This window comes from Cryptomeria japonica, chromosome 7 (genome assembly GCF_030272615.1).
Source record: "Cryptomeria japonica chromosome 7, Sugi_1.0, whole genome shotgun sequence".
NCBI lineage: Eukaryota > Viridiplantae > Streptophyta > Pinopsida > Cupressales > Cupressaceae > Cryptomeria > Cryptomeria japonica.
Window position 1 is genome coordinate 522,387,979 of NC_081411.1, and position 24,189 is coordinate 522,412,167.

The 24,189-nt window shown below is 35.2% G+C and overlaps 1 protein-coding gene across 3 annotated transcripts; it reads right to left on the reverse strand.

The window, feature by feature from the left end:
* Nucleotides 1-5,151: 5,151 nt before the first annotated feature.
* Nucleotides 5,152-22,006, reverse strand: LOC131061654 (peptidyl-prolyl cis-trans isomerase CYP63). 3 transcript variants are annotated; one of them, XM_057995451.2, is made up of 14 exons: nucleotides 21,721-22,006; nucleotides 20,514-20,627; nucleotides 18,726-18,780; nucleotides 18,422-18,510; nucleotides 17,618-17,642; nucleotides 10,122-10,160; nucleotides 9,918-10,035; nucleotides 9,385-9,548; nucleotides 8,884-9,250; nucleotides 8,450-8,601; nucleotides 6,943-7,153; nucleotides 6,197-6,727; nucleotides 6,033-6,113; nucleotides 5,152-5,795 (listed from the first exon to the last, which is right to left on the reverse strand). In XM_057995451.2, the coding sequence occupies exons 2-14, from the start codon at nucleotides 20,589-20,591 to the stop codon at nucleotides 5,390-5,392; spliced, it is 2,316 nt and encodes a 771-aa protein (XP_057851434.2). In that variant the 5' UTR covers nucleotides 20,592-20,627; nucleotides 21,721-22,006; the 3' UTR covers nucleotides 5,152-5,389. The 3 variants fall into 3 exon arrangements, with proteins under 3 accessions (XP_057851434.2, XP_057851435.2, XP_057851436.2); XM_057995452.2 differs by lacking the exons at nucleotides 17,618-17,642; nucleotides 18,422-18,510; nucleotides 18,726-18,780; nucleotides 20,514-20,627; nucleotides 21,721-22,006 and adding an exon at nucleotides 17,449-17,473; XM_057995453.2 differs by lacking the exons at nucleotides 17,618-17,642; nucleotides 18,422-18,510; nucleotides 18,726-18,780; nucleotides 20,514-20,627; nucleotides 21,721-22,006 and adding an exon at nucleotides 11,192-11,235.
* Between the last annotated feature and the right edge of the window lie 2,183 nt (nucleotides 22,007-24,189).

The window sequence follows — 24,189 nt, forward strand, 5'->3', positions numbered from 1 at the left end:
ACTCAATCTTAACCCTTCATTTGACCATTTCTTCTATAAATAGAGCTCCATTTCCTCTATTTTAAGGATCCAAGTTTTTATACATCTAGGTTATCAAGAATTTACATTTGCCTCTCTCATAAGCTTAAGCATTTTAGATAGCAATCACATTTCAATAGCATGTTAGTTTCTTTACCACATCTTAGTATTATCATAGAATCATCATGTTAGGATAGTATATCATGTTAACTTCATCTTAATATTATTTTCATGCTAGTTTAGCTTCATATCACCCTCATCATCTTGCACCATATCATTTTCTAGTTTCAATGTACATTCACATGTTAAGATCTTAGTTGCATTTGCATTTAGATCTTTTATCATATATCCCTCGTTCTTAGGTAGTCATCCTAGAGATCAAGTGCTCTTCCAAGCTGAGAGCCACCTTGATTTGAAGGATCCTTGGAGATAGAGGACAATGAGACAGTTTTAGAGATCTTGTTTCACCAACTTGTTTATGATTCTAACCTCTAATATAATGTTTCATTGGTGTGCTTGAATTGTTTCTCATTCGCAGGATTCCACTTTTCCAGGCATACACTCGTAGCAATTATGTCCCCTACAGCTCGCAAGGTAGTGATCATGGAAGTAGCAATTGAGGATGCATTAGGTATGGTGCAATTGTCAAGAATGTGAAGTAGTTGTTACTTTCTGTTAATGTTAATGAAGAATAAATGCAATCGTACAACAAGGAGAGATTGTATGAGTTTACATTCTTGCATGTTTGTTGTTTCTTTTGTTCTTTAATGTTGTACGAGTTCGAATAGGACTGTGACATTCTCGAATCCTTTTATTTAGGTTTTTATTATCAATTATGGAAGAAATTTGTCTTTTGATAATCATGGAAAATTGATAGTTGTCAAGATAGTTGTTTAGTCCTAAAGGAATCTAACTCTTAGGTTTCATGTATAAATCCTAGATCTTACCAAAGCTAAATCCTAGAATCTACTAGAGCTGGAAGGTTACCCAAAACATATAGGTCAATCAGTTGTTAGATCCTATCGAAGTTTCTTTGTCAATCAGCAAGATTATTATCAATTTTATATATTTCTTTTGAAACTAAAATAAATGATGAAATGTTAATGATAAAATTTTGAGTTAAAGACCGAGAAGTAATAGTTGGGGTTACAAGACTCAAGCAAAGGCCACTTGAGATATTCTAACTCTCTTCATAGTGTATATTATTGTTGTTAATCATAGTTTGATTATTGGTTAAATTGGTAGACTAAGTTAATCTATTTGATGTAGATTGATTTGATTAGTTGTTAATAATGATAAGTATAATAAGTTGTAGCACAGTTAAAAGTCCAGTAGAAATAGACCTACAACCATTGGTGTGTCATTGATCAGTTGAGAGGGCACCCTAGTCACTGCTCACCCAATCAAGAGGCTTTGTGTTAGCATGTCCAATTGCAATGTACCTAACTCATCCTATAGGGGGACAAACTCCAACTTGCCTACCCTCACTACCTAGTGGTCAAATATTCAAGAGAAGATGTGTCCAAATATTGTAAAATTGCATTGGATAAGAAGAGTTTGTTTTAACAAACCCTAATTAGGGTTTCATCTTGTAATATTGGCCATTGATATGGATTCAATCCAGGCCATTCATTTGTAAAGGTAGCACTATAAAAGGCTTCTCTCTCTCATTTGTAAAGGTTAAGAAGAGAAAATAGCAAGCTAATAGTCTAGAAATAGTTAATAGTTCAACAATAGAGAATAATTGATAGATGTTAGATAGCAAACAACTAGAACAGATTAGGAGAAGAAGAAAGTGTTGCCAAGACTTGTAAATGGAAGTACTCTTTTCATTAAAGATATGGTGAAACGTGTTATTTCAACAAGCTACATGGTTTCTACTTCTCATTTGCTTTCTACAGCTATGTAGTTAGAATTTCTTTTAGCACTCTTGTGTGTTCAATTCAGTTTGTTGCTTTCAATTAATTTTCTCACAAATAATAGAATAACTTTAGACTCCATAGTTGCACATACAATACCACAATCGTCCAAAAAGATATGTCCCTTGTTGATTATTAAATGAGCACTCTGAGATGATAGGTTCCTTATAAGGTATCTATTGGTTTGTTGGGTCGTATGCATGAATTTTCTAAATCAGTCTATTATACTTAGGAGTCGATCACTACCTACACCATATTAGCAATTAAAGAATCCTCCACACATCATCAAGTGTGATTCATCTCCCTTGTGGACAAATAGAAAGTACTGGCTAAAACACACCCATGCCAAAGCAATCAACATCTACACATCATACCCAAATGCTTACAACCTCTCATGAACCTAAATCATACCTTGTCCACAATCTAAATCTCTATGGGTGTGAGATATAATACACACAACTTTGTAGTTGGAAATTATGTGGCCACTCTTTATTCTTGATCTCAAGTTGCATCTATATAAACCACAGGATCTTAGTACATCATTAGTGAAAACTTCAATAATCAGAGACGATGAAAATTTCATAGTTTTGATGACTTGGATCACTTTGGGGCATTTTGCCTCGTATGTCTAAATCACTCCCCAAGCTTGTCTTGATTCCATGAATCACTTCTATAAGAAAAGGTTCAGTTTTACACTTAAGAGGGGTTAGTTTTTGATGCACAAGTATCCAAGCTTACAAGCAATCCTACATCACCAAAAAAAAAATACTTTCTATTGATTTTTTTTTTTTTTCAAGCAATCCCATATCACCAAAAAAAAATATTCTTTTTGTTGATTTCTTTTTGCATTTTAGATTGGAACTTTAAGAACATTATTTGGAATGTTGAAACATAACATTTGTTTCATAGGGTGGGAGCCCCTACTATCTATGGGCACCCACAAGCTTGGAACTAACTTCTAAAGTGGCCTTAGAATCTGGTCCTGATCTATCTTCAATATTGACTGTCTTACGTTGTATGAATGTGTTTCCACCGCGGCTGTGTCAAATCCAAAATAGGTATATAGTAAGTATGTCAGGTCGAATGGATGTCGGAACAAAGCAAGCAATGGAAGGGATGCTCAACACAATTGTGTGCATTCCATTATCCAATGCGTGCATTCCTCCATTGACTTGTATTTCAAAAATCAAAGACAAATAAGGTGATTAGTGTGGTTTTAAGAGTATTATATTGCACAAATTCAAAATTTCAAGTGTTGAAATGATCCATTGACATACTATAGAATTAAAAATTAATTATGTACTAAGCCTTGATGTCAATATAAGTTTGTACAAGGCAAGTGACCTTTGACAATTCCGTTCCATCTTTCAATTCAGGTGCTTAAAATGGAGGAAAAGGCTATATATTTCAAAGGTCTTAAACATCTAACGTGCATCTAAGAAAATAGAAGCATTATAAGTGACATTAACGTTACATGATCACATGTTAACTTCAATTAGCATTCACCAACACCATCATTTTGCAGATACACATACAGCCATCAAGGCAAACAAAATTCGCACATCAAAATCATATAGCTTCAAATCCATTGCGCAAGTTACACGGGAGTATTTCCTACTGATATTATTATTACACTCAAAAAAGGTAACGGAAACAGCTAACATACTCATTCATTAGGGAATAATTTGGTGAGTCCCAACTCTTTAATATATCGGTGACTGAATTGAGAACATCTAAACGAAGATCTTCATCAAACCTAAAGCAAAGTAACTTGATTTTGTTTGTCTAAATTATGTGTATTTATCTCAACTATGCAAGAAATCATCATAGTGTGACGAATTTAAAAAATGTTTCAAGGAACTGAAATGATTAAAATCAATACAATTGCATAAAGATATTTTGAAATGACTTGTTAAGGCATCCAAGTGTTATAGCTCCACAGTTCAAAACCCATCAGAATGCTACCATCAAAAATAATAAACTTCAAATATTAGGTGAAAGCCGTTGAATTTAATTTTTAAACAAGACATTTATAATATTTTATTAAAAAAATACAAACTTTAGAAGTGATTAATCAACTTTATATGTATGTGTGTGTGTGTGTGTATATTAAAATATGTCAAGAGTGGCATGACCCTCTACCTCAAGATGAGCATTCCTTCCACTATTCTAATAAAGTAGATTTATTTTCTTCCAATCGCTTTCAGGAAAGAATTGACATTCCTACTAAATATATATCTCTACCTCAAGATCAGAATCCTTCAATGATGATCTAATAAAATAGATTTATCTTCTTCCAAGCGCTTTAAGGAAAGCATGAAGATTTCGAAGTGAGAATTGACGGGTTAGCAAGACACTCGACCATTATGTACGATATAATATTATTTTGTTCATGATGCCCAGAAAACAGAAATCTAAACAAAACCTAGGGCACTGTTACAATATCTAACCATACTGCCAATAGTCTTTTATATAGCATATAATACAAATTAAGAGCAATGACAATAAGCACTGTTCCAACTATTGGTTCAAATTTTCAATTGACAGAATAAGGTCAAATCCAATCGAGTAGGCTTTGGATGATGTAAATGAATCGTTAATTGTAAATACCATTAATAACCGAGTTGAACTTGGTCTAATCAGCAAGAATGCCAATTACTGGAAAGTGGGTTCAAATTTTGATGACTCGCCGCACAGACGTGCTAGTGCTCATGTTCTTCATATGCCATGAATTCAGGGCTTCACGCGTAAGGCTTGCTTCAAAGATATATGTCTCATTAGTCATCAAAGCAATGGAGAACAAAAGTCTAAACAGGTGAAAACTCCATATGTCAATGGCCAATGTGTCGGAATCCCATCAACATTGGTCACCTTACCAAACATGGTGTGGTAATAGACCTAGAGAATGAAGACCTTGTTATTTGTTAAGGGTTGCAACATCTAGGTGCATAAGTTAATAGGGACATGAATGTCGTATAAACTCAGTGGCATTTATCCCCTCAAGATTTAGTAGGATCGGGATTAAAATAGATAGCTGAGCCCAAAAAGCTACCCAAGAACGTAATACCACTCAAAACATTCAACTAGGCCATAAAGGGGGGAAAAAAAGCTAACTGCCAGCAAAAGTAAACCAAGTTCAATGAGAATACTGAATATAATGATTTTGCCTCTCTTAATAATCATACAAAGGTGGGTGATAATCGTGATAATCATATTGAACAGAATAAAAAAGCAAATCATATTTCAGAGTACCAAAGGGCAAAACACTTACAATGCAAAAATATCCTAAAAACCCAAATCACTCAAAAGAGCAAAATGAAACATTTTCCTACACTTCTGAATTTTTGGAACCAGCAGTAGCATGCTACCATGAAAAGTTTGAAGTGGCAAAAAGTCCAAATGCATCAAAAGTTTTCTGAGATCTGATGTAAGCCATGTAAAGTATAGCATAATCACTTTGAGTGTGAATCAGGACTTCCATCTCCATAAGAGACAAGACTTCCATTCCCTGGTGGCGTTCGGCTTCTTGACCTTGACTTGCTAACAGAAGCTGGAGATTGTTGCCTTCTGGGGGACCGTCCTAACTTGTTTTTGTCACTCACAGCTGCACCTCGATTGTTTGTAGCCAAGCTCTCAGATGATTTTGAGACAGATGAGCTTCTGCTCCTTGAAGGAGATCGACCCCTTCTCCCTCTACTTTCATATGAATCCCGTGGGCCAAGCCGAGAACGTAAATGATCACTCACACGAGGACGTTCATCTACAGGACTATGACTGCGGCTTGGACTTCTATTCCTTCTCCGATTACGATAATTAACTGGGCTATAACTTGTGCTTCGACTTCGGCTCCTCCTGTACCTACATTTTACTCATGAAATAATGTCCAATCTTTTAAGAAAACTTAAAGAACAACTATTCCAGTTGGCTACAAATGCACCTGACACCACAAAAACTAACCCAGCAAATTATCTTTACCAAATAACTTATATGAGAAGGATGCTCAAAATAACTTATTAATACATTATCTGTGGGCCCTGTTCACTGACTTTAAACCCTAGACCAAAAGCATACTAACAAACAAAAATGTTGCCTGACCTTGGAGGAGTTCTGCCTCTAGGTGGATTTCTGTAGTGCCTTGGAGGAGACCGTTCAGGGTAACTTCGGTAACTTGCATATCTATAATACAAAACAATAAACGATTGTCAGAGATTGTTTACAAGAAGGTGCACTCAAATAGGCAAATACAAATCATTACAAACCTGTCCCTATCTGGAATGCTTCTGGCAGGGAATCGAGACCTTGGAGGCGAACGTTCTGGAGATGGAGTGCGATAGCGTCGAGCATAAGAATAGCGCTGGCTAAATCCACGACCCCTCCTCACACGTTTAGGTGTTTCCTCTGCACTAGGACTCCTTGCTGTACTCTGAGTTAGATTGGGAGGGGGTACTGTACTCTTTTCTACCAAAGGACTGCGGCTCAGGCCTTTTGACAATCTTCTACTAGGACTCCTGCTTTGACTTCTCGGAGGATTCAGAGGTGGGTTTTGCCTCGAATGTCTGCTCAAACTCCTGGGTGGGCTCTTGCTCAGGCTCCTCCGAGGGCTTGCACTTGGGCTTCTGCTCATACTCCCTGGAGGACTTCTACTGGGGCTCCTACTCAAGCTCCTCCGATGGCTGATACTTGGACTCTTACTCAAGCTCCTCCGAGGGCTTATGCTCGGGCTCCTACTCAAACTCCTCCTAGGACTCATGCTCCTACTTAACCTTTTTGGAGGTGTCCTGCTGGGACTCCTGGTAAAATCAAAATATCCAGCGATAAGATACAAATATTTGAATATATTATTTTAAATGTCTGGATTTTGGCAAAATAATAACACACCAGAATAAATAAACGCAAAAATTGGAACAAGCTGCTTTAGATAATGCCATGATCAACAAATACAGAACATATCAGAATTGCCATACCAATTTATGCATTTTAGACAGGAAATAATAAAGACACAAACCTAGATCTGCTTGGAGCGTCACTCTGAGGAGATCTTGAGCCTGGACTCCTGTTTGCTTTAACTTCAACACCATCCATCACCTTGACTTTTTCCTGGTTCTCTTTGAACGACTCACCCTCTTCTTCCAAAACATCTTTGACCACAACTGCCTTTTCCTCGACAACCTGCTTGTCGAGCGTTTCATCAGCTGGTAGAGATGGAAGGAGCTTTCCTGACAAATAGGCATAGGAAAAAAGGTCATATGATAATAACAGTGTAGAGAAGAAATACTTTGCAGCATCTGCAAATTAACTTCATAATGCATTTAGTAAATGAACCCCTTGCAAATGTCAACCTGGAATTAACTTATTTAAGATACAAAGTGATGATTAAAACAGCATAAAAATGCTCTTACGAGTTGCCAGGAAAGCAAAATCCTCCACGATCAGATGATAGGAAGCTAAAAACCTAGAAATTAGCATGAACTAGATCTGTAGAAAGAAGCATTTGGGAATCTTGAAACTAGCCAAGTATACATCTTCGGTCTCCTATATTAACAAAAAGGAAAAGAACACACAAAAAAATAGACAAACCGTTTGGCAAGACACACTGCTCAAATGTAGTGGCAGCAGCTGATGCTACAATCTAGAAAGCTAAAAAGAATACAACAATCTTGAACAAGAGAACACAAGCATTCTCTTCTAGCAATTGAAATAACTACCAAAGGTAATTGCTATTGTTACATGAACCAATATCATTGTTTCTGTATTGGCATAATCCTAAAGGATCATTTAGCAAAGCAATGATCTCGATTGTGGATCTTGAACATACTGATACTTCTTAAGTCTCCTATATTAGCAAAAAACAAAAGAATACACAAAAACATAGACGAACCATTTGGCAAGACACAGTACTCAAATGAAGTGGCAGCAGCTGATGCTACAATCTAGAAAGCTAAAAAGAATAAAACAATCTTGAACAAGAGAACACAAGCATTCTCTTCTAGCAATTGAAATAACAACCAAAGGTAATTGCTACTGTTACATGAACCAATATCATTGTTTCTGTATTGGCATAATCCTACAGGATCATTTAGCAAAAGCAAGATCTCGACTGTAGAGCTTGAACATGCTATTACTTCTTCAGTCTCCTATAATAATAAAAAGCAAAAGAACACACAAAAACATAGACAAAGCATTTGGGAAGACACACTACTCAAATGTAGTGGAAGCAGCTGATACTACAATCTAGAAAACTAAAAAGAATACAACAATCTTGAACAGGAGAACACAAGCATTCTCTTCTAGAAATTAAAATCAACTACCACATGTAATTGCTACTGTTACATGAACCAATATCATTGTTTCTGTATTGGCATAATCCTACAGGATCATTTAGCAAAGCAATATCTCAATTGTAGATTTTGAACATGCACACACTATAACTTCAAATGTTCAGGTCTGATTACATATTTTATGCAATAGGTTAACATTCAAGCAAAACTACCACCTTGGAGAGACGCACTTACCAGAGGAATGGATCTTATCTACTGCACGGGAAACTGTCTTGGATTTTTTTGCTTTCTCACTGATGTCACTTTCACTATCACTCTCACTATCACTTTCACTATAACTCTCACTGTCAGTGTCAGTGTCACTGCTATAGTCACTATCTGAGGTCCTGCAACTCAAACCATCATATAAGTAGTAAGTATTATATAAATGTATTTAAGCAGCTTCTTTAAGTTTTAATTTTTTCTGTTTCTACTCTTAATCATATCCCACACCAAACATGTATTTCAGTAGTTTTTTTTTATTTTAAATGAATTTAAGTAGTTTCTTTTAGTTTTATTTTTTTCCTCTTCTACTCTTTCATACACACCCACACCCATACCAACATAAACCAAATCTAAAAATAAGACTGCATCTGGTATGCATGTCAGAATGAGAGAATCAAACACACCATTTGGACTTCCGTCTGGATCTCTTCATTTTGCGACTGTATCGTTTCCCCCTCTTCTTGTCTTTTTTCCTCTTAGCATGTTTACGTCTATTTCTTTTTGATGACTTCCTCTTTCTCCTTGCTTTCTCATCTTCACTTGATGAGCTGATATCTGATGATGAGGTATATGAATCAGTCTCGCTGTCGGAAGAATCTGATTCTGAATCACTTTCAGATGATGTATCTGAATCAGACATATAATGGCGTCTCCTCTTTTTTCTTCTGTCTTTGCGCACTTTCCTATGCTTTCTCCGTTTACGTATTTTCCGGGTATCATCATCACTTAACACAGCTTCTTTTCCCTTCAGCTTCTTTGCTTTCTTTTTATCTAGAAATAATAGCCATAACTTAAAATCAGTACAACTAAATGTAGAATTTAAAAATAAACTTCTTACCAAATCTTTTATGAGAAAACGCAAGTAACAAGTAATATATTATTTCAAACAACCAAAATTTAAGTACCTTCATCATTCGCAACAGCCCCATTCTCCTTGCCAGCTGACACTTCACCACAATTAATAATTTTAACTGGAACAGTAGGCCTTCCTCGATCTGCAGTAGGCAGGCGCTCAATTTTTTTCAATACATCCATTCCCTCTATAACTTTTCCAAAAACAACGTGCTTGCTGCAGATAATCAGAAAATGGAACTTAGTAGACAGTAAGGAGATGATAAAGATGGGGAGAGGCAAGAGAACCACATTTGTCAACCAAATATTAGCCTCACCCCATCAGTAGCATATATACCAATTGAACTGCACTGTAGAGAATAGCCTACAAAAGATTATAAATATTTGTAGGTCAATTATTAAAAATCACACAGTTGTCTGATGTGCAACAGACAACAACCTGTTCTTTTGAAGGATAAAAAATTGTATTAGTTTACAAGCAGACCCAGGTTCCAATAAAACTAGAATTTATAAGAAAAGGCAAAGCGTGCCTTTTTGAAAGCAAAACATAATTCAACCAACTACAGGCTTAGCAACAAGTAAATACCCATCAAGATGAGGTGCTGCAGCAAAAGTAATGAAAAACTGAGATCCATTGGTATCTGCACCCGCATTGGCCATTGAAAGAATTCCGGGGCCTTCATGTTTTAACCGGAAATTCTCATCTGCGAAGATTAAAAAATCAATTAAAATGCTATCAATTTGAATTTACATTCACAAAGAAGTAATAACAGAGTGGGCGGTGACAAACCTGCAAACCTTCCACCATAAATACTTTCTCCACCAGTACCTGTATAAAAGACAAGATCCAGTCAACTAAAAATCATACTATCCAGATATTCAAGCACCTTTTCTAAGTATTTCAATCAAAAGGCATACAGAATATAATTTGCCTCATGGTCATCACTATATGGAGCAACCTAGGAAACCAAGCATTTTCTTGACCGACAAAAAATTAAAATGATAGAATCAAGTTGCACAAACTAAACAATCATTTGTCCATCCACGAATTTGTTAAAAAATGCTCAGGTAATTTCTAAAATGCTCCACATTTATAGTAAAATCTATAAAAGAGAAAACTGCATTGCCTGCAAAGCAAAAGTATATAACACAATGGCAATTTGAAAGATATCCTTAATTGACCCTTCCTATAATCTCTTGAAAAATGAAGTAGCTTTAATTTCATGCACACATATCCATTAACACAAAACAACATATTTCCAATAAATGTTCTGTAAATATTATATCATTTATACAAAAGTAAAAGAGCTAAACATACATGGAAAAAAGATGGCCAACAAACAAGGATAAAGATTACATTTACCATCAGCTAATAAGAGCTTCACAAGCTTTTCAGATACTGTTCTGAAAAAGATGCATTCAATAGAAAAGTAACCAGCACTACTAAAAAAATTCATTTGGAGAAAAAGGGGGAACGAGATAACTTCATAATAAAATTATTTAGTATTAAAACATACAACTTAAAAACAAATTAGATTCATATTAAATACAGGATACTTTCTTGGTGACCTGAACAAAACCGAAAATAGCAGCTATTCATGGCACTCCAAAGCTGGAGGAAAAACAGTAAGCCCAGAAAATTAAAACATGAAGACCTTGAGTTCTACTTGAGTGTCTGCAACATAAGTCTGATCCCCCCTTAATAAGGAATTTGTATTAATTGTAACGGTGTCCAAAACTATCTCTAATAAGAGAAAAGATTAGTTGTTTGTAACATCTTTCCACAAGATAACAAATTTGAAGTGGAACCTTTGTTCCGACTCAAAATTAAGAAACTCAAGAGTTACACAGATCGCTTACCAGTGTCCTTGCAAAGGAAGGACAATATTTGCAGTCATGTCAACTGTTCTGAATTCTGGAAACAGACACCCAATGAAATCATTCAGAATGACAATCTCTTAGCATTGAATACACTCAAAAGATCCAGAAGACCTTAAGCTTCATAAGAAACCGCAAGCCAAGTTCATACAGATACAAGTAAGGTCAATTAAATTCAGTTTATGCAATCATAAAACTAAACAATGTGTGGCTTAACCAGTACAGAAGTCAAATGTTGATAACTAACTCCTATCCAAAATGAAGAGAGTAAAGATGGTTGAAAAAGAAATAAACTTTGCATGACACGCAGATTTGAAGTGAAATAAATATATTTTATGTGGACTTGTCTTGAGCAATGTGACAAAAATCTTATGTGCACGAAAAAGCCAACATAATCACATTAGAAAATACAAATCAATCAAACGTGTAATCAAAATAGACTTAGACATGACTTTAGTTTTAGTGCATTACATTTTACATTATGTTCTGAAAATTGAAAACTTGAAACGAACACTAAAGACAACAAAAATCGCAAGACTAGCAACAGTAATGCACTGGATGCAGAGCTATATCATCATCAAACAAATTTTGAATTCCAAACTCCATACATGAAAGCACTTCTTGAACACAGATCATAATTAGCTGTACTGCTGAATTGCATCATATGCAAAATCAAATTGATTGTAATAAGACATTTTGAGAATCGCAAGTAGGAAATATTGTCTTCAGATGTAGCAATTTTTTTGAAAAGGGTATTCTTCAAACCCCTTTGCCAGCCCACTGTCCATCAACATTAATTTTACTTTAAATTGATTCTTTTTATAGAATTTTAGACCCGCGGCATACTTATAAAAGTAATATTCCCCATGGTGAACAATAATGCTGCTAGCATACCAGCTTGCCCATACACTAAATAGCTAAGTTAACACGAGGCACAAGGCTACTAGTACATGTACAGGTTCAAGGACGGGGACACCAATCAAATTAATTAAGATACATGAGCAAATGAATTAGGAGACAGCTATATTATATATAAATGTAGTCACCAGAAATTGTGGGTATGGAAACCGGTACACAGACAATATTTCAATAATGGAGTTTCTTGGCAACTACGGTAAATAATAATAATAAGCAACGGCATGAGAAGCAAGACACTGGGTACAATCCATAGTCAATTGTATAGGTTGACTACACTCTAATACATACAAAAGATTAATCCATACAAATCACATCATCTAAGCTACTATTTATACTAAAACAGTTGTTTAAATATTAAAATTTACAAGTAGTCCAACATTTGTATGCTACAACACTCAAAGTTGGAAGCATACCCCAATCTAGTTCCAAAGTCATAATCACCTTTAAGGCACTTTCATCTGTCATCTTCAAAACTAAGTGACAGAACTTTTCTGTGCTCCAGTGAGTCCTATCTTGTGGGGGATGTTGAAATGGGAGAACACACATAGGAGATGCCTAGAAGCACCCGTAAATTTTTTTAGAATGTTAATTGAATAGAATAATGGCATGGAAACAAAAGTGGGCACGGGGAACCAAGAGGTGAGAAGTCATCACCATGGAATAGAATATATTTTCTTTGGAAACTATAAGATGACAAAAAGCAGTCCCATTAAAATTAAAGTTGTGCCTTATGGGCACTTACAGAGATTCCTGAGCATCACCATAACGCTTGCAAATATAAAACATTGGTCAGTATGATATCTAGAGGCCAGGTGATACAAAAACCTACTTTATTTTGTACTTGCATATGATATTTTATGCCAGCTAGAATCACTATAACCGATTCCCAACAACCAGCTATAAGAAAATTTAACATTCTTCTGCAAAGAGAAACTGACTAACACAATATAATGGAATAAGTCACAAGGCCAGCAACATCACTGATCTAGATATGAAGCTCTGATGTCATCAATTGAATTTCAAATTCCAATCTCCAAACATGAAAGCAGTACATTCACGGGATTATGGTTAGTTTATTACCAAATTGCATCACACGCAAACTCAAATCAATTGTAGTAGAAAACATCTTAAGGCAACAAAAGCAATAAACATAGTCTCTATATATAACAATCTTTTTGACAAGCACATTCCATGAGCCCTTTTCCAGGCCAGACTGTCAGCATTAATTTTAGCTTTAATTGATATTTGTACTGAATTATAAAATTAAAACATGGTTACAAAATGTATTCCTCTCCATGTTTCAAGTCCGCACCTCATTCCAATGTGAGCTTCAAATTGGAGAAGTGGTGGGAATGTTCCTAGCAGAGTATCAAAACTCGCCGCGAGTCAGGCGAGTTTGCCGAGTTGGCAAGTCGAGCCAAGCTCGGCGAGTTTTGACAACTCGTGATTCGGACTCAGCGAGTCATGGTAAAACTCGCCAAGTCCGAGCTCCAAGACTCGCGCCGCGGCATGTCAGACATGGCAGACAGAGGGGCTGAGGCTGTGGCTATGGCAGAGGAGGATAGAGCACGATCCGGCACAGGCACAACTGATGTTGATCATTGTGGCACCTCACAGGCGGAGACTATGGCTACTCAGTCATCCAGGACCTACCTTAGACGCCTTTGTAGGAGGCAGACAGACTACTCTGAGGCTGAGACTGAGGATGAGCTAGAGCTTCTATTTGATGATGCTATAGTGTCTTTAAGCTTTATTCAATAATGGGTGCATGAAACAAGTTTTAAATCGTTAAAAATGTCTAAATTTCAAGGGTTTTTTTTATTTTGCCAAGTCATAGCCGAGTCACGAGTCGAGTTGGCCTTGCTGAGTCCGAGCCTGGGAACTTTGGTTCCTAGCATAATAGCTCACCAGTGAGATAAACAATAACAAGCAAATAAAATGCTAGATATTCAATTGACTCCATGGTCAAATTAAAGCTATGAGATTTCCACAATCCATTATATTATTCATTTGTTGCTTCTGGATTCGATTGTGTGAGCCAATTTTTAGCATTAATGTTTCGAATCACACTCTGTGATTCATCATCCACAGTCAAAAGCCTATTGACCATGCTCTAGTACATACAATATATAACTTTCTACAAAATCAAAACATCACCTTAGCTACTACCTAGCCTGCCAATGGTTTATAACAATAAGAAGCAAAGAAAGGAGATTGTAGATAAGGAGTGAAGTCTATGGTCAAATGTCTATATTGACAGTGCCAAAAAACAACAAACAGATATATATCTGCAAATCATGTCATCTAAGGAAAAACAAGAAAACTGATCCAACATTTGCATGCTACAATGCTTAAGTCTGAAGATATACCCCAATCCAGTTCCAAAGTCATAAAAATGTTTAACTATCGAATCATAATTATGCTTAAGAAACTTTGATGTCTCAAAACTAAGAGAGATTTTTGCTATATTCCACTGAGTCCCATTTTGTGGGGTATGGGAAACAACAGAATATAGAAAGGAAAAGCCTAGAAGACTAGAAGTTCATCCAAAATCATCAAAAGACATTTAAATAGGATATTGACATGATAGCAGGTACAGAGAACAAGGGACCAAGAGGTGGGAACACCCCATCATCATGGAACATAGAATATTTGGAACTGACAAAATGACAAAAAGTCCCATCAAAATTAAGGCTGAACCTGACAGACATTAAGATGCAAATTTCTTAGCATCACCGTTATATTTACAAATAATAAGCATGAAACATTATGATAACTCGAGTCTAGGTGATATAAGGACCTACACTAACCTGCATGTGACCTAGAAAATGGCATGTGAACAGAATGTTTTAAGCCTCCAATATTGAATTAAATGGATTGCCAAACAAGCAACTTCCAAGAGCTTTCAACTTCTTGTACAAAGAGATAAACTAACTACAACAGTAACTTACTGTAAGTCCATCGTTGTTATGGATTAAGACCATTGATGGTCAACTTCAAGCGTATTTTGAAATTTTGGCATGTAGTCACTGATAACTACATGAAAGTAATAAATGCCATAATAATAAATTCGGCAGACAGCAGTCCTAGAAAATTACCATACTTAGGAGGCAGAGAAGCCATAATAACAAGCCACCTTTCAGTTTTGCTCAAATGCAATAATAAATAAATTTCAACAAAATATTAAAATGTAACTTTGGGTCACACATATTTCATTTTTATGTCACAAGTCTCAATTTGACTTCAGAGAGTATTGGATCCCTGAATAATAATACCATATTACCAAAACCGCCACATTTTGACTGCTTAATACATAAGTCTCACTGCTAATCTCCAAAGCACTTAGTAGACACAAAAATTTCTAAGCGATATTACACTCTTTTTGTATTGAAAAAATTCTATTTTGTATAAGAGGATCAATACGTACAGACTAGTTACAGCTGCACAAATGAAGAGTTGGAATCAAATCTCCTATCAAATGTTAAATTTTGCACTCAATGATGAATAGAAGAATGTCTAAATATTGAATAACATGTAAGAAAATACAATAAAGATAATGACAACATAAACTATTTTTGCTCATGAAAAAATTTGTGCAAGGCTCTCTTATCTTGCTAAGAAGAGATTGTAATCAAGTTAGCATAGAAACTTTAACAGCCATTCTTTACTACATATTTTAATTAAAACATAGATGGAAAAAAAGAAGGAAATTCGCCAGCTACATCATATTTGTTATTATCAATGATAATAAGTTACAATTGAGTGCCTGGAATCTATTCTTGTGCATATTTTTTGAAGGAAGTCTGCCCCATTTGTCTTACGCAAGACATCAAACAGCAAAGGATCTATCGTGGACCTTTTCACATCTACTTAGTTTGTCTACAAGACAAAGATAGTGCAACTTGCATTTAGATAAAATCACATAGTTACACGTGGATGTTGAAAAACTCTCGAGTCTACTCCAAATCTTTTGTCTGAAATAACAAATTGCTCTTTGAAAAATCAAAAAAGAAGCAACAATATCTTCACAGTTTACTGTCTCAAAACTAAACCACATCAGGAAGCACATAAACCAATTTCAGAGTACTTTAAGCTGTATCAGTACATATTTTGATTTATGTATCAAACCCCTTCTGGCATACTCTATGCAGTGATATACCTGATTCTTTTATGTTTAAACATGTAAATGCATCTGAGCTGCTCTGATCAAACACAGTGAATCCAACTATATATACAGATGAAAGCTATGAAATGGTCCAATTGTATCAGGAACCTAGTTATGAGGGGAAAATGTTGACTTGTATAGAACAAACAATAAAATATTGTCAACAGTGCAAAAAGATGCCAAATGTTTTATTATTATATGTACTTTATCTAAAGATGTAGAAACATTAAATAACCATAATATAGATTGAATCAGCTCAGGACATGAATCTTAGAGAGCAAATGTAAAATTTAAAATGGCTGAATAAGAAAAAATCATCTGTATATTGTATTTTGACTGAATATACAAGAACATATCAAGCATTAAGCATTGTGGTGTATTAAGCATGGGCAATCCAGTTGAACTGGATGTTATAAGTCCAACACACAGACCTGGCATACAACACAGCTGCTGAGAACATATTACATTCATTGTTCTCTACAGGGCAGATGCACATTACCAGTTTCTTTCTTCATGTGAGTGTAATCAGACTTGAATCATAGGAACACAACTAAGAGAAGTATCCTGCTGTACCCAGATTATTCAACAGTGTGCTCTTCACTCTGATGCAGACTAGAGCCTATTACTCTATGATCCCTCTTTACTTGTCTCTTTTTTCTACAACTATTTTTTTCAGACATGATTCCCAAACAATATGACTTGTCTATGTTTTATACAAAGTCATTAACCTAAAAAGTTTAAATTTCATACTAACTGTTGGAGGAAACCAAACAGAAGAATATACCTACATACAAACACATTTATATTAATAAATGTAGCATTAAGGGATACAAAACACTAACAGATAGCCATGCATATGGTTTTAACTAGACACTTTGAATTCTCAATAGACTGAATGCCTGTAGCATTCTTAAGAATTATAAGATAGCTACAATTTATCATTAGGTAGTTGTTATCTCAAGAGTTCAAGTTTTAAGTAAATTTGTACTACATTAAGAATCATTAATAAAAAAAGGGCTGCTTACAAAAGCATAGGGCTCCATGGGGGTCTTCATATACCCATAGAGATATTTTAGAAAAGTTTAACACATAACTCTAGGTAAAGTGCCTACAGTTATCGCATGTACATGCACTTCGTAGAATAGGGCACTCAAACCTGAAATCATAGGAGTATTATCTTTGCATTCAACAGCCCTGCAAGCATCCCAATCTAGAATAAGGAAAGGGGACGGTTTTTCGATTTACAGGGAGTATGTTTTAACATGAGACTTAAGAGATACACCAGCTATTAAGTAAGCAAATAAGAGTGAAGTGCAAGTGTTTACCATCTTTCTTTGAAAAGTCGCCTCCCTGTTATTGAAGAAGAAAAAGAAAGATGGTTAGTTAGTTATAAAAGAGCTAGAAAAACCATATGACATAACTTCACAATTCACAAAATACTCAAAGAGTCAAAGCAAACAACTCATCAACTCAAACTTACATTTTAACCTGTTGATACTTTAAATATTGGAAGTAGCACAATATTTTAATATGTATACAAAAGAAGAAGGGAAGCTATTTGTATTTTAATATCAAAACTCATGTCAAGCATATCCAGAAATGCCTACAAATGACCTTAAATGTGTAAGTAATACACAAAACAATGTTGCAAGTTTAATCTTGAGAAAGAAATCGCATTGATATTCACACGTGGAAAAAAACAATCAATTGTAATTGCCACACACAACATACTTATTTAAGTGCCTAAGGCCTCTCCAAGTAAATTTTGAAGGAAACAAAAAAATCACCACAGATGTACTAGAATCCAGTTAAATAAAGACCTTATAAACTCACAAAAAATTTGAAACGCGAATTAATAAATCCAAACTAGACACTACTCAAAGAGGCACAAAGAAAAGGAACAAATCGGACTCTGATGGCCAGCACCTTTGTAGAGAAAAAACAGTAGGGCAACAGCCACAAAGATCCAATAAAAAACTGCCCCATTAATCAAAGAGTATAGAATAATAGTAAAGACGAGAACATATAACATTCAAAACAAAATTAAATAGCAGAACTACTCTTGTAGGGAAGAAGAACAAATTACTAGTGCACTATCTGAAAGATCTAGTGAAAAAACAGGAATATACCTGAGCTATAAAGCCTTTAATTATCCGATGAAAAATTGATCCTTTGTAATGTAAAGGTTTTTTGGTTGTTCGCCCAATACCTTTTTCTCCTGTATAGATAGTAAGAATAAATATTTAACATCATCAGGGGTGAAATTGCAGCATCATTGTTCAATTTACAGCTTAATTCGATGTCATAATGTAAGAAAAAAAATTGGCAAGGTTAGGATAGCACAAAGGCCATTCAACCCTGCACAATATAGCAAAACTGTCAGACGAAAAGATGTAACAAACAAAATATGCATATTTAGCAAGGGTCTATTACCTGTGCAGAGTGCTCTGAAATTTTCTGCTGTCTTAGGAACAATATCTGCAAAAAGCTGCTTCTCCAACAACATAATTAGAAAATTCTTCCACAGGCAAAGCATATTTTCATCAAGCATATATCATTCTTAAACATCTTCATCAAGCATAGATCATTCAAAGAATCATTCTTAACCATCTTAATCAAGCCTACATCTAAAATTCGAAGAATTATTCTTAAACAAAAGAGCACATATCAGACTTTGACAGAGAAAGATCCCAACCAGCCCACATGCAATTTGATAGGGAAACATGGATGAAATTGCAAGCTTTGAATTCATACATCAAATGACATTCAAACTAATATATCATGATGTCTAATGATTTATGTAAACCCAAAGCTGGTGATATAAGCTCTCCAAGGCAGCTTGAATGTCCATGTGCTGAGCTACAAGCTCACATGTAGAGCTCCAAGCTCCTTTCTAAAAGAGCAGTAGTGGAATCCTAGCAAACGGAGATCAATATCACAAAGAGAAACAAAGGCAACTTCACCTCCACTCACAAACCGAAGCGCTTGTCTACATCCTGTCAAGTCAAATAAGATTTGAAGCTTACTGAAAAAATATACTTTTAGGAATTTACATCCATCCTAAAGATTTTTTGTTCCTTTAAAGTTTCTCATTTTTTATTTAGAATACCAAGTTGTAACTATAGTTTGGTGACATATGAACCAGGTTATATGTAGGAGCATATGAATTTTTTCAGAATCCCACGATATGGTATGGTGCGGATACATCCATGTGTGTGTATATATTTAAATTTTAAACAAACGCACTCTTTATGTTTAGCTTTGAGCATCTGTTTCCCAATCTACGAATCCATACTTATTTTTTTAACATCTTGTTACTCATGTTGATGAAATATGCCTGTGGAGAATATTTTATTCGAAGTGGTATTCATTTTGAACATTTATGTTCTTATCCATTTTCTAGACTTTCATCTTATATTATCTCATTGATATTCTTCTTCCCATTATTCTCTACCTCATCTTGCTACATTTATTGTGATATCTAAAAGTGCAGGGTTCAGAAAGTTCCCATGCTCCACCCTGCAAGACACACCTAGATGCAATAATTACTGGCTTACCAAAATTGACCCAACATTAACACATAAATCATTCCTAAAGAATACTACTACAGAAAGACCTTGGTCTCCGATTCATCCTTTATTGCATATCAGAATTTGCTTTAGAAATGATAAATTTCCATGTGTATTAATGAGTTGACCAAAAACAAATATAGTATTTATTCCAGCTAAATAAAAACTTAGTAGATTAGCAATTAGATATAAAAAAAAAATACTTTTTTAACCTAGAGCCGTTAGGTATGTGACTAGGTACAACCTACATATGGCCCAGATATGATTGTTCCTATAGTTAATATTGCCTGGATACTGCACTGTTGTATTCAGGCAATATCTGGATGCAGCACAAAAAAAATGATAAATCAGATGCCTATGAATTAAGTATGTGTATGTGGAAACAAATTAGAGATGCATGTATGAATAAAACAAGATATCCAGCTTAAAAGAGAATCCTAGCGTTGAAGAGATCAGAGTAAGAGAAATTCCAAACATAGATGTGTTTCATCTATTTCATCAATAGCAGATCTGCTACTGTCAACACGAGACGAATTCAACTATTGTGCATACCAAAGTATTGGCATACAGCTTTGACAATGCATTAACAAAATCCCAGTTGCTTTGGCATTTAACAAAACACTACCATTCCAAAAAACCATGACAGCATTACCTCAAAAACAATGGTTCCTTCCCGCTCCCCGTCAACTGAAATGTCCATAAAGACCCTTGGATTTTTCCTCGGCTTCATTTTCTGTGACTTCACAAAAGACTACCAACAAACAACCTGCATGGAATTTCACGATTCAAAACTCATAATCCAAATATTATGTCACCTTGGAGATTTAGATAATGGCCCAGGCCCTTGATATGTACCCGTAAAATCAAAAAAGTGCTTTATATTTCTATAAGAATGTGCAAAAAAAATAGGCTTAAAATATTTCAAACTTCTAAATTTGTCCAAAATTCATATGGACAAATAAATCAGTGAACCACCTATAAACAAACCATTATTTTCGCTTCATAGCAAGGTAAAGTAGACGAAAGCCCAAAAAGCAAAGACAAAACAAATAACATTTTAGGCTTTGGTAGAAACTAGAAACAGTATTTGAAAATTTGAATGAACTACTGACTATCTCTAAGTTGCCACTAGGAATGATAATAAGAAAAATGTGAAGCTCAGTGCTTGATCAAACCAAAACTAGCAGAACCACTCCAATACCCTAATAACTGGGAATACCACTTCAAAACCAATGCCACGTAAAACAAAACCAAATCGAAATGTAAAATAAAAGTTCTGATAAGACAAAAACAGATAGCAGAAAATAGAGTTATGAACAAGGTGAATGCTTGGATAAATCCCCCCAGTAATAAAATTCCCCTAATTGAGGTATAAATAAAACCGTTGCAAAGCCAAAACATTCTATTTTTATAAGGCAAAAAGATACGATTTTCCCACATATGAAATTCAACATTTGTTTATCTAATTTGACAAAGCGTTCTTTCTGCTCAAAGCACCACTTACTTGGCCAGACCTAAATAGAAACAGACTTTGAAGCCCATTCATTCCACACGAGTACACAAAGTATAAAGCCCTTGTCTATTAGCGCATGGAAGGGGTAAAGAAAGAACCTAAATATATTGTTCAAGGTCGAAACCCTACTTTATTCTGCGGCCGTTCCGATTAGTGTGTACAAAAAAGATTTTTACAAGATGGCAAAATTTACAAGCGTCGATTAACAGAAGTAGTGCCAGCATCGAATCTCGAAGGGTTCAGGGTTTTGGTGAAATACTAATAACAATAAAAAAAACAATAACAATTTATATCGATAGCGTTAACGGGAGAAGATTTAAGAAATTAAAGAGAAGAGAAAGCTTACCAGAATGAGAATCTGTAAAAAATGTATTTGTTTGTGCAGTGGGGTTGGTATGTTCAATCTCTCCTCCTTGGGGTTTTGAGTACCCTCGCCGCTTTATATTTGACTGGAATAATCTGGAGTTGTAATTATAATCCTAACGCTCGTAAGGTGTTTTCAAGTGGGGAGGAAGAGGTAAGTTAATTATGGCTTCGCTCTCAATGTACTTCACTAAAAATCGGGAACGATAACAAGGCTTCGGAGACATAGAATTCCTTTTTTTCTTTTTCTTTTCCGTTTTTCTGTGTTGCCCAAAATATCACCTCTCATGGACCTGCATGTATAATGGAAAATAAACTATTTTCTTAGGGTTCACCTAGGTTAATTAAGTGATGTCTTCAATTAATTAATGTGGAGGGGTATTCTACAATGGAAATAAGGGGTGGAGTGTAATAGCGTGAGTGTGTTTAACACAAAAACTTTTATTTTTTTATTAATCTTAAGATGTATTTTATAATGGTAAGAAATGACAGAATGTAATGGTGTGAGTGTTTTAACAAAAAAAATTAACAAAGAGATTAGTTGTCTTAGATCAACCTTCAAAAAGGAGTACAAAGATTTGAAGACATCAAGCATGCCTCCTAAGATGATGTGTGTATATTTGTTACTCATTTTTATTACATCAAATCTAAGTGTGTCGTTATGATTACTCTAATGATGCTTTAGGATGAGAGGGAATGCTTGAGAGATGATGGATGTGAAATGAAGATTATTAAATCTCTTTAAATACTAGCACATAGTGTCGAAGTTTGTGAAATGTGTGTAGTGTCGAAGTTTGTGAAATGTGTGTTTAGTTGGATCAAGATGAGAAGGTGAATGGAGCCAATAAGGCAAATTTTGGATTTGAGTTATGGAAATGAAGGGGAGATGTCTGTTACCATGAGATCATCCTTGAAATTGTTGGAATGTCCCAAAGTGAGTAAACAATCAAATCCAAGTGACTAACTATGCAAAGGTAGTTGTATAAGTGAATGTAAGGACAATACAAATGTACAAGTATGTGGGCATGTAAAGGGTAGCTAAATTTATGGGGAAATGTGTGCATATAAAGGGGTGGAAGGCTAGGGAATGATCTCAACTTCACACAAGATTGTATCAAGTGTAATAAAAAAATTGCATACCATATAACTTCCTTATTACACTTTTATGTCCATTTTAGCCTTTACCCAATGTGTGTGCCTTGTGTTTTTTTACTCCTTTTGGATAGCCTGTATTTCAACCCTAACCGTTTGTATCCCCTTTCCTATGTTGCCCTCATGGATTTGTTTAGAGTTCTTATTATTCCCTTTATTTTTTATATCCTCATCTCATGTCTAAATCCCACATTTAATTTATCATTGATTTATCTCCCTTCCCCTTATTAAACCATTAAATGTTGTGCTTAGTCCCATTTTATGTGTAAACTCCACCTTTTGTCATCCTAAATCCTACCTTAATTAACACAAAATTAATGAGGACATCCACAACTAGATGGATCGCCTTGAGCTTAGGGTCTTTAAGAGATCAAGTTGAAAATTTATTCACAAATAATGCCCATAGTTTGTCAACTAATGGGACACCCTCAAGACTTTTACCCTCCCACCATAATGTTTGAATTTAAGATAATTAATTTTTAGCGCATCCCACCTACTAAGCTCGTGGCTTCAAAATCCCAGATCAAGATGTAGTACCCCTCCCTTTATCAGACTTTTTCGATACTCTTTTGACCATGGTTAACTTTTCAGTGGTTTTTGTGGATACACTATGTGGTGTTGCTTTTATTCAGATATTATGCTATTATGGACTATGCTTTGATGTGTGATTTAGTGAATGTTGATTATGCATTATTTCCTTATAAATGATTAGATGTTAACTTTATTTATGTGTTATTGACCATGGACTAACACATTTACCTTTTGTATGAGTTGCATTATGTATTTGTCTTCATGTATTTGTGGAGTTTGTATGGGGTGCGAGGAGATGATTTTCCATCACTCACTTCGGTGAGACACGAAAAGTCACGATTCTCCTTCACCGGTGTGTTTACCGAGGTTCGATGATGCAAAAATTGCAGGTACAAGGTACTAACTCCACCTGGCTCCACAAGTCTGAGCATACCTAATTAACCCAATGGAAGTGGAGGAGATAGTCTTAAGGCCCTAAATATCATCCCTAGCCTTGCTCGATAGTGAGCATTGTAAGTCTTTTGTTAACCTTTCCTATGTTGGTATGCGAGTCAATCTTAATTTTGTTTAGATGAGTTGGTCTTGTTGGTGTAATTAATTATTCATGTTGGATATTTTTACACTTACTTAAGTTTACTTAGGTATATGCATATCATAGTAGTTTGGGTATGAGACACTTGGGTGTTTGTGCCACATTGGGATAGTGTGTGTAGGAGAATTTCCACCTTTTGTGGTCTTATCTTGTTGTTACATTCCACATTCGGTGGGT